Source organism: Mytilus californianus, unplaced genomic scaffold (assembly GCF_021869535.1).
Source record: "Mytilus californianus isolate M0D057914Y unplaced genomic scaffold, xbMytCali1.0.p SCAF_5, whole genome shotgun sequence".
Lineage (NCBI taxonomy): Eukaryota > Metazoa > Mollusca > Bivalvia > Mytilida > Mytilidae > Mytilus > Mytilus californianus.
The window spans coordinates 69,565,264-69,577,666 of NW_026262701.1; the positions used below are offsets into that span (position 1 = coordinate 69,565,264).

Sequence of the window (12,403 nt, forward strand, 5' to 3'; positions counted from 1 at the left end):
ACCGTACGCTTGACAAGACATTTGACACTGAATAACCGTCTACGGTAATCCCCAATTGATGATGGGAGTTTTTAACGCACGGTCGGTAAATCCCCGATTCTTTTTGTTCTTTGTGGTTTATAGATATCACGTGACTTTTTAGATCGAACATGCCGACAAGATGGCGATATGTCGAGAACTGATAGTGAATTTCAAAAATCGATTTTGATCTCTTTACATAGAGAATAAAAGTTTTTTATTTATGAACATGTGGTTTTTTATGCTTAAAGAACAAAATATCAATTTTTCATTTTTTTGCGGAGTTTCCCTTTAATTATTAATTTAATACCAAACAGAAAACAATAAACTTGCGGAAAAGATGGTATACCGCAAACAAAAGGTGCAAAAATTAGTACACCATATCAGGATTTCGACAATTAATGTCTCTTCAGTGATGTTAGGAATCGAAAAGGTATCTGGAAGGCCATATAATTTACCTCAATTTAGGATAAACTCTTGAATTTTGAAGAGTCGATATATATATATACATATATACTGGCTAATAAGTTTTTTACATTTTATTTTCAGGTGACTGTTGAAGCTTCTGTTGAACATCCATTTTTTGTTTTCCATCAAGGATGGTCATCTTGTGATCCACAACGTACACTCCAACGATATGGACTTGATTGCCATAAACTCTCTGTCGGTGATAGATGTATATCACTGACTCACAAGGAAGTGGCGGACCGTGCTGCTGAACTTTTACAACAGCAACAACAACTAGGTGATAATCCAGCGTATAGTTTTGGTGAAACTGTCTCGGGCAATAAATCAGGGATATCAACCCAGGGCTTGGACCTGAACAGGTCTCAACACAGATAAGAATGGTCAAGCCTTACAAATGTTGATATTTTGATTGATAGACCTTTCATGGTCATTTTGCAGACCCTAAAATATACTTTTGACTGTATATGGTCATTATATAGACCCTAAATGCTGTATGGTTGACCATATATTGTCATTTTGTCAGACCTTAAATCTGTTACTGGCCTAATTGGTCACAATGTAGACCTTAAAATTATATCAGAAAATGAATCTCTGAATGTCGAAATATATTTTTAACATAATTTAGACATATATGCTGATTCATTTTTTTTAATATACAACCCCTTTGCAGGGAAAAAGTAGTATAACTAGTATTAACATAGGTCTTATGGATATAATTTTTATACAAAGTGTATAATAATCAACATTTCTAAACACATTGGTTCATTGTTATCTTCTGTTATAAAGATACAGTCTTACATAAATGCACACATTAGCACAAAATGGCTGTCATTTGCTGCATCTTGGTTTAGTCAGATCTGCATATAGTATAATTTTGATTTGATTGAATTTCCAACACTGCAATCTTTCATAGTTTCCATTTGTACATGTTTTAAACAATTTATGACATAACTGCCATGCTTGTCAGAATTTCTTGAACAAAATCTTTGTTATATTACATGGGTAGAAAGGAGGAAGAGGTGTTAGATTTGATGATATTTTACCGTCAGATTCTGTCAAAGCCTGTGCATTGGAATCAAAGTTTCTAAAGATAATTTACATCAGACAATTTATGAAAAATTGTAGAAACCATAAAGACAAAACAAATCAAAATACTTTGTTAAAAATTAACAGGGATTGAATTTGAAATGCCTTTTCAGAAAATTGTAAAATACAGTGCCTTAGATAATGGATATTTTCCATTGAACATTTTTTTTCTTTTATTGTCCCTTTGCTGCTTTTGGATTTTGGAGGTTTCAGAATAGGTTTACATAGAAGATATTTGTGGGATTTTCTTTCTTCTAAAACATTACAGAGTTCCCTAACTTTTTTAAGTATGATTTGCTTTAAAAAAATTTACAGACAATATTTTTCAAAAGATTCAGTTAATTTAGAAATTTCACTATTTTTAAAGAGTTTTCCTTAGATTCCTATAAAAATGACTCACCATCTGAAAAATAATTTTTTATATAATGTTAAGTCTTATGACAGATCAGGCACTGTTGTCAATGTTTGATAAAACGGAATTGCTGTTTTCAATCAAACCCCACATTTTTTCTCATTTGTTTGCATGTACTAATTTTGATCTGTTAAGGGAGGTAATTTGTGAATATAAGAAAGATCCACAAAGAGGGAACTACAATTTCTGTATAAAATGGTTTAATGAAGGAAGATAAGACCTGTGGGAAAAGTGGGACTGTTGATTTATTTTCAGTAATATTTTTATTGATTTCTGGGAAATTTTGAATAAATAAGTTTTATTATTTTATGAAGTTGCTTTAAAGGGTTAATAAATTACATGTTCACTGTTCAATCAGATGTTTCCATTTCAAACAACAGATAGAATATACTTAACTAAACTAATCTTGAAAATCTTGGTTAGTGCCACATGAAATTACTTTCTAGCTGCTCAAAATTTCTAATATTGTTGAGAGAAATGGACATTTCCTTAAATACTTTCAATTTCAAAGCCTCATACACTTTTAAGTTCCCTATGAGTAGAAAGAGAGAAGAGCAGTTGAGAGAGCAACTCAAAACAGCTCAAGGTTACCAGGAGACATGTTAAGGTCACCTTAGGGGTTTCTGGATTGATAAGCACTCACTCATGTGACAAGCTTTAAATCAACTGGATTCTAAATATCTTGTGAAAGATTTCAAGGGAGACAACCAAAAATTGAAATCCGCAATAAAGTTTGTTAATAGTAGAACAATTTTAACATTCAGAACAACTAATAAAATTAAAGGAACTACATAATACATGCTAACTGAAGTAGTACTGTATGATCATTTTTGTTGCGACAGAAACAAAGAAAAGTTAATGTGAATTTACTTATTATAACTCAAATAAACTACATCTTCTGAACTTTATCCAATCAGATTTTATCCATATTATCAATGAACCTCCATTCTCTTAAACTTTTTTCATCCTGCTTTGTTTTCAATATATAAAACAATAATAGACAGCTTGATAGAAATTCTTGTTTACATTAAGAATTATGTCTAGAAAAGATGCTACTTCATCTTTAAAGCTGCAGTTGTTATACAGTTTTTCATTCCATTTGTCCAATATCTGTCCCTGAAGAAGAAAATCATTGGCCAATATCTGACATAGAGAAATTGGATTATGGGAAAATTTTGTTCTAATGTAGACTTTTCCTTATAAATGACAAAACAAACAAAAGAACTCGCCATTCACCAAAAATCTAAACACTAAATACATATTTTCTACTATTCACTGTTTTTATGAAAGAACGTAGCTGAAAATCTTTACTATTACTATTATTATTATTATGTTTTTGTAGAACATAAATCCATAATGAAAGACTTTGATTAAGTGCTCAAGAATTTTAGATTTGTTATTATTTTTACTGTTTAAGGCTATCTTATGCTTGTTAAGTTTGTTCTTATGAAGGATATGAGATTTTAAGTTAAGTTTACAAATTAATTTTAGCTTGTTTTCATTTGTAAATGGCAAATCACGTTTTTAGAAAGCTTTTATGATATTTCATTCAGTTTGTTAATGTATACGGCTAATTTTTTTTTTAAAAGAAGTTTTATATGAAAGACAGTGGAATTTTTTTTTTCAGTTGCATTAAAATTAGTGGAATATGTTATTGATAGATTGATATGTATTATTCAGAGATCTGTGAAAACCTTTAAAACTGATTTGGAAAGAACAAAATAAAAATTGAAAGCTTTTTCTGAAATTGAATTAGAAGACAGTGTTGTTATATAGTGGTAATCATATTGTGATATTTATAGATATTTTCTGTAAAAGATGTTGTCATGGTTACCTGTTTTTCATTGTCATGGTAACAATCACCTTTTAAGTTGTAACAGTTATATGTATTTTATTCGATGGAGTGGTTAAAATTTAATTTTGTTAAAATTTAAATAAAGTTTTATTTTAAAGTTTAGATATTGTAACAGGAACTGTGATTACGAACAACTTTTTAGCGTTGATTACTAGAACACCGATGTTTTAGAACAAATTTGTTAGTACCTGTATGGAAAACTATTGAATACTTAATATTTAGAACATAACTTAGAACAGATTTTGATGGTCCAATGGGTGTTCAAGAAATCAAAATATCAAAGTATTTGCTTTAACATAATCAAGGTCTTTTGGTACATGGTATGCTCAGGGTCTGAGCTTTTTTTGTTAAGGGAAGAAACTCAATATGTATCAATTTCATTTAATTTTGAAATAAACTCAAAATAATGCGTTTTAGTTTTTGCAGATTTCAAAGAATAGTTGGAAAATAACAAAGTGTTTAAAATTAAATTCATGTTTTACAAATATTTGTTTAGGATGTTCAGTATTTAATTCACCAATATCAGAAATAAGCACTTCTTTGAGACAGATACTACACACATTTGTTTTGATGTCCATGATAAAAGGCAATGGATTCAAATATATTCCTAAATGCATGTGAATTTGCATTTGCTTTTAATAGGGTACACATTTATGTTTGTGTAATATTTTAAGCTGCTCCTTCTAATACTTAAGTTCTGTAGATTCAGAAATTTTTGCCGTGTCTTTATTATCGCAACAATTTCGACAGGATAATTTTTCGCAAAAATTAGAACTTGCGTTTTAAATTTGATAGCTTTACTTAAATGCAAATTTCCGGAAATCGCAATAATTAATCTTGCATATTTATAAATGTTTCTTGAATATAAAATCAACAAACCATCTGCATACACATGTACCATATAAAGACTGTCACAAATCAACGATTGTAAAATAATACATTGGTTTATAAACTTGCTTATATACTATAATTGTTATAATACTTATGAAATGACTAATGTTTTGTCATCTTGTATACATTTAAGGTATATCAGATTATCAAGTCTAAGATTTTTTTGAATAAGTTCATCTTAATTTCTGTAAAACATATTTCTATACAAGCTGTTTATAAAATGGCTAGAAATTATCTTGTTCATGGTTATAGCTCCATTGATAAGACCTGATTTGGCATAGGTTAATCTGCTTTGTAATTGAGGGACATTTTATTCAAGGAAAGGTAACATGTGTGACTGCTTTCTCCTCATCTAATAAATATCTCCATCCAAACACATCACAAAATTGTTACTGAACAGTAAATAACAGTGATATTTCTTAAGTAGTATGTTTCTCAGTTACTTATCTATTTATCCTATGTAAAAATCAGGTAGTCATTAAGTAATAGACATTAACTGGACAATAGCTTAGGTTATCTCCCTTTTTTCCATTGATGTAATCATTACAAATCAGGGAACTGTACATATAATTGTCATATACAAAGAAAAGTTGCCTTAATCTGGGACATGATATGTTAACTCTTCCCAGCCTTAATTAACAGTTTAATAAGATACAATATATAATTTTTGAAGACAAAATGGAAATAGTTTGGTTAATGAATACAAAAAATTAGGTCTCATAGTAAACAATTTGTTTGTCACCTAATTTCAATGTTTTAATCAGTTATTTTTCACAACACTGTCTTTGGAATACTGTAGAAATTTAATGATGAAAGTCTTTTAAGTGGTAGAATGTTTTGTCTTCAATGAATCAGTATGTATTTTTCAAATATTTTGTGTTGAATCTTCAGTGCTATAGGAATAATTATTCTAAAATACATAAACATTTTCCCCTGTGTGCTGTTTTTGGTTTTAGTTAATATCAATAAAACAGATGAGTAACCTTTACTTTAAGTGCCTTTGGGTAGACCATAATTTCGAAACAAAAAATGTTGACATTTGAATTCAACTAAAATCTTTTGAGGATGTCTAAATGATATATCGATTCCGTTTTAACTGTCATTAAATTGGATTTTTTTTTACTATTTCTCTCTAATCGTGAGATTTATTTTTAAAAAAGTTAACCATTCATTCTTCAGAAGTGTTAGATTTCAAGGAGAATATAAGATAACTATTGCATGACCATCTGCTATTAGAGAAATTTGAAAAGATTAATGATTGAGTACGTGTGAATAAATTTAAAAGTCCCCAATGAGTTTTTAAAAATAGATTGAAAACATATATATATTGTTATGTAACACACATTGCGTGTTGATAGGATAGCAATTTTATGGCAAGAATTTATTGTATCAGACTATGGTCACATGATTCACTGTACTTATTCTTTGAAGTTAAAGACAATTTTATTTTCACGCATACACTTGCATTATTACAAGGATCAGTTCTTTTATTTTTAAACCCAATTCTTTTATTTTTAAACCAAAATGTATAATTTTCACATTCTAAATTGAATCATTTGTCATTTTTTCCCCAAAAAATGTTAAGACATAATACAGGTCACACAGTTTAAAGTTGCTGAAGTTACAAAAATAGAAAGGGATTTTCCCATGTTAAATTTGTATTTTAAAGATTTATCACTAAGATACAGAAGGCAATCTTCTGGAGTGTGAGAAAGTGCAAAAGGGTGAAATTTTAGCCTTCTTAGTTTTATTTTAAATCATTCTTTTATGTTTTTTGTAAACTATTTTACCCATGTGGCAGATGATGAAGACTCTGTATGAGTTTGTTTTATTCATGGGGCAGATGTTATTATTCACAGACTGGTTAGTGGAAAGTGAATATAGCCGGTGTACGCAATGAACTTACCCGTAGATCTCTTTGTTTTACTACTATATTGTTAGCCTGGAATCATTTCCTGGGTATTACATAAGTGCTATTATTAGATTGTTGTTATTTGTTGACATCGTTGAACCATGATATGTAATGGATTTGTTGAGGGGTTAAAACCTCCAATACTTTTGAAATACTTACAAAGTATTTCATTAATGTAGTTGTGTCAAAATAAAAAAAAAAGATTTTTATCACAATTTGTCTTTTTTTGTTCAATTGCCACATATTCCAACAAATTTTATAAACCAGACAACACAGGGATGTTAATCTAGCTGGGGCCATAAACTAGTTGTATAAAGCATTGTATTTCAGAAGGTAGAAGACCTATATGCTTTATACCTTGTATACTGATACAGATGTCTTATGTTATGAAGTTTCCTTCTTTTATATGTCCATTGTTCTTGACCTCATTTTCATGGTTAAGGGACTGCTTAAAAATAAAGGTATAGTTTTTATGTCTCTGCCGTGGCGTAGGGGGCATTCAGTTTTACCCTTATCCATCTGAATGTCCCTAGATTAGTTTCCATTCTCTAACTTTAGTTTGCCTCAACCAAATCTTATGAAACTTATACACAATACTTATTACCACTAAACACAGATCAAGTTCAAAATATGGTGGTGTCACTTACACTCTTCTCTAGTTATGTCCCTTTATAAATAGAAAATTGATGAATTTCCCTTATATTTACAAGCGGGGGCATCTGTGTCCAATGGACACATTCTTCTTTTATTTTTCATGTGAATTACTCACTTGTTATGAAGATTAGGATATATATATTTGGTATATGTGATCTTTGCAAGGTCTACATATCTGTCAGGCAGGGTTCTCCTGACCCCTTGACCTCATTTCCAGGATCAGTGATCTTTTCATAGACAAGTCTGTATCTCAAATACTATACCAATAGGTCAGCTATATTTGGTGTATGAAAGTAATGTAAGGTGTACATGTCACATGTCTCAGTGGCTGCTCCAGAACTTTTTAGGGGGGGGGGGGGCACTGACTGGACTTCCATAAGAGTGGGCCCTCTACAGTCATGCTTCAGTGATTCCCTATAAAATCAACCAAATTCCCCCCCCCCCCCCCCCCCCCCCCTTTGGATCCGCCTATGTGTCTGACTGGCAGGGTTCATCTGACCTTGACCTCATTTACATGAATCACTGACAATGACTTTCAACTTTAATTCAATCATGATAGGCTAGAAATTTCAGTGTGTGCAATCTTGTTAGCTGAGTTGCCAAATTTGGTCTCAGTTTAGAATATGATGAATGGTGTTAGGCTGTCTGGCTTCCAGACAAAACATTACGACCCTAAAGAATATCTTCACAAAACTTGGGTTGAAAATGTCCCTTGGGAAAAGGCAAAATTTTGGTTTCCAGATGTTATCTTTTGAGTTTTATGCCCAATTTTACCAAATTTGATTTGATAATGCTTCTGTTAGAAGAATTAAATTAATGAAAATCCAAGAAATTGTATATACAACATTTAAGATGAATTTCTCATTTTTGCATTTGGCCAAATTAAACCTGGAAGATCAAAAGATGTGCTAAGAAATATGTGTTTTTTTTTATTCAGCCACATTCATTTTCAACCAAAACTTTAAGAAACCTGTGATTAAAAGACCTCATTCCACATTGAGATAAACACAAAATCGCCAAAATTATATAGTAATAAAATTATCTTATCAATTTTGGGTGGATGTTAAGCAACCAACAATCAATCAATCAATCAATTTTGGGTCCTCCTAGGGTGTAGTGGTGCACCTTCTATTTATCATTTTACACTAAGATGACATTAAATGTAATTGGATATCCTGCATTGATCCTGCATTTTTATGCCCCACCTACGATAGTAGTAGGGGCATTATGTTACGGTCTGCGTCCGTTCGTCCGTCCGTCCGTCTGTCCCGTTTCAGATTAAAGTTTTTGGTCAAGGTAGTTTTTGATGAAGTTGAAGTTCAATCAACTTGAAACTTAGTACACATGTTCCCTATGATATGATCTTTCTAATTTGAATGCCAAATTAGAGTTTTGACCCCATATTCACGGTCCACTGAACATAGAAAATGATAGTGCGAGTGGGGCATCCGTGTACTATGGACACATTCTTGTTTTCCTTAACATAAGGTCAAATTGCTAAGAGACCCTTCTTAATTATTGAATTTTACCGTTTTGCATTCACTGTAATATATTGGTGTTAAACGCCCTCACGGTTGTAATACCCGTAATAAATCGTGACGTGTTCCAAATGGTTAAACCATCAAAGGAAAGAAGCAATTTGTTGACGGAATTAGTTTATATAACATGTAGCCCTTGTAGAAAGATGGTACAAACAAATTGTAAAAGGAAGTGACCTTGAGTACACAGTACAGTCTCGTGAACTATTTAATTTATGGAGGATGATATAATCTTGATTTATCATGAAAAACGTGTCTTCTTTAACCTAGATTAACTACAATTTATCTGTGTCATCATCTTTAATGGAAGAATCAGTTTACACGGGTCTCTGTGTCCTCATTCCTTTCTAATGCGTCTATTACAGATAATAGCAGTCTCAATTCATACCAGCATATCAGGTTAGTTATACGTTTTGCGGGTTTCAGAGAATATACAAAAACTGGAAATGTTCAAGAAATACGGAAGCAAAGCTGCCAATACGTCACTTTTCTCTTCATGGTCAAATTGGTTTAGGAAAAAATATTAAATAAGACCAATACTCTCACAAATTGTTTATCCTCGTACATCCTATATAAATCATATAATAATGTTTAATGAATGTTTTGTCTAAAATGATTGTGTATATGTTTGTCTTTTTTCTTATTCAGTGTCTGGCATAAAGATTGGTAAATTCTCATCTGTATATATAAGTCTGTATGTAAGACTTTCGTATATTGTCACTGTACCTCCCATGGTTGTGAAGAAAATTATATATCAGACTGATCAGGAACATATATATTGACATATGTTAGATATACTGTTCCCAGGACTGATAAACTGGTTTGTCTTGATAGCACTGAAGCCAGACATAAATATTTACAGCAAGATTTGTATGTCTCGCTTAGTTATATTATGGTGATGTTCAGGAACGCAGCAATTTATATCAATAGACGAGATTATCAATTATTTTATTTCATCAGTATAAACGACCATAATCTTAAGTTACTTATCCGGTACTCTTTGAGTTACAGCTTACAATTACTACGTACTCTTTACAGCATTCATTGACAATAATGACGACTAGACATCCAATCATATGTAAACCCTCATTCATATATGTCAATTATTATTCCGTCAACAGAGGGGGATTAAAAAAAAGTCTTCCAAAATAACTAAGTTCCTACAGAGACATATGTATATATGTCTCTGGTTCCTAGCATTTGAAACCTGAACAAATCAAATCTGTCCAAATTAGACGTAAATCTTCAATCTGTGTGCAATCACCGTCTGTCGGACGGGATAATGGACGAACGTTGTCGAGCGGTTACTGAGGGGACAACCATTTGATTCTGATTGGGGGGCTGGCAGATTTTGGAAATAAATATTCTGGCCCCCATTTAAGTAAAAATAAATAATATTGCCTTATCATTACACATGAAAATAAATATTCTGGCCCCAAATATTCAATATGTTCAAAATATTTTTTGCTCGCTTCGCTCGCCACATTTTCAAAGGTTTCCAATAGTAACAGATAATCCAAAAAAAAAATGCTCGTATCTGTAGTGACGTTATTGATTTTAACGAGTGTTATCTGTGTATTACTGGTAAAATCATTAAGTCAGGCCATGGATAAATGAATGTTGGTTTCCCATAACATGTGAAAATTATTAAGGTTCGGCAGGCAGGAAATTTTTTATGCCCCCGCCGAGGCGGTGGGGGCATTAAGTTTTACCCTTGTCCGTCTGTACGTACGTCCGTCCGTATTTCCCAAAATTGGTTTCCGTTCTCTAACTTGAGTTTGCCTCAACCAAATGTTATGAAACTTATACACAATGCTTATTACCACAAAAAACAGATCAAGTTTGAATTTTGGTGGCATCACTTTTACCGTTCTAGAGTTATGCCCCTTTATACATGGAAAAATTGCAAAATTTTTAGTTTCCGTTCTCTTACTTAAGTTTGCCTCAACCAAATGTTATGAAACTTATACACAATGCTTATTACCATAAACACACAGATCAAGTTTGAATTTTGGTGGCATCACTTTAACCGTTCTAGAGTTATGCCCCTTTATAAATGGAAAAAATGCAAATTTTTTAGTTTCCGTTCTCTAACTTAAGTTTGCCTTAACCAAATATTATGAAACCTTATTACCACAAACACACAGATCAAGTTTGAATTTTGGTAGTGTCACTTTAACCGTTCTAGAGTTATGCCCCTTTATAAATGGAAAAATTGCAAAATTTTTATTTTCATCTAAATATCAAGTAATTTTTAAAATTGGAGTTATCTTCCTTTGTCCATGATTACAGTTGAATCAACTACAATCAATGCTTTATACAATGCAATGTTTAATTTTGACTTCCACTGATAAAACACAGATCAAGTTGAATATGGGTAGTGTCACTTTAACCATTATTGAGTTATGCCCCTTTATAAATCGAAAGATTGCAAAATTTTTAGTTTCCATTCTGTAACTTAAGTTTGCCCCAACCAAACATTATGAAACCTATACACAATATTCATTACCACAAAACTAAGATCAAGTACAAATTTTTAGTTTCCGTTTTCTAACTTTAGTTTGCCTCAACCAAATGTTATGAAACTTATACACAATTTTTATTACTACATAAAACAGATTAAGTACGAAATTAGGTGGCGACACTTTTACCATTCTTGAGTTATGTCCCTTTATAAACATAAAAATTGCTGAATTTTTTAGTTTGTCTCAACCAAATGTTATAAGACTTATACACAACCGTTCTAGAGTTATGCGTGTTAAAAAACAGAAAAATTGCTGAATTTTTAGTTTCTGTTCTCTACTTAAGTTAGCCTCAACCAAATGTTATGAGACTTGCATACAATGCTTTTTACCACAAAACTCAGATCAAGTTCAAATTTGGGTAGCGTCACTTTTACCGTTCTTCAGTTATGTCCCTTTATAACTATATGATATGCAAGCGGGGGCATCAACTGTGGACACATGTGGACACTATCCACATTTATTTTATTTTATTTTATTTTTTTTTTTTTGTGAAAAATCGGTTTCGTTATACAGAGAATGTTGTTGTTAACCCGACAGTTAATTATTGTTTTACATTCCATCTTGTGGTATAAGCTACATGTATGTAAACCAAAGGAATGATAATTTAGCGATGTTGACACACTTTAAAGAGATTATCAGACAATTTTAAAAAGCATCATTAAAAATTGTGAAAAGAAACCACAGCAAAAAAAAAATCTGCAAACAAAAAGAAAAAAAGGAAAAAAAGAATTGACACAGAGGGTAAAAACTGACCCGGCAGAGTTATTGGAAACAAAAATCATTTTTGCTTGACCTCAGGGATTTCGTTACCAAAAACCTTTAAAACCTTTACTAAATTCTTCCATAGATACAAAGATTTGGTTTGCAAGTTTGGCTGTACTTTTAGAAAAATTCCTTATGTTTACTGTAATGTTGTTTACCGAGTCCGGAAAGTTGGATACGATTTGGGTAAACTCATCAGTCCTTTAAATAAACTTATTCTAAAAGGTTACCAATTCAAGACTGTAATTAGATCTTTGAATGTTGTTTTATTGGTATAAATAT

At 31.5% G+C, this 12,403-nt stretch overlaps 1 protein-coding gene and 1 long non-coding RNA gene across 10 annotated transcripts in view; both read left to right on the top strand.

The window, feature by feature from the left end:
* LOC127701300 (uncharacterized) overlaps positions 1-6,857 on the top strand; it is an 83,039-nt gene extending 76,182 nt beyond the window's left edge. For all 9 annotated transcript variants that reach the window (XM_052205176.1, XM_052205177.1, XM_052205183.1 and 6 more), the window contains one exon: positions 568-6,857. In XM_052205176.1, the coding sequence (XP_052061136.1) occupies positions 568-861 (294 nt within the window). In that variant the 3' untranslated portion in view covers positions 862-6,857. The remainder of the gene's footprint in view (positions 1-567) is intronic.
* Positions 1-12,403, top strand: part of LOC127701374 (uncharacterized) — a 189,643-nt gene that overhangs the window by 109,991 nt on the left and 67,249 nt on the right. The window lies entirely within an intron of this gene.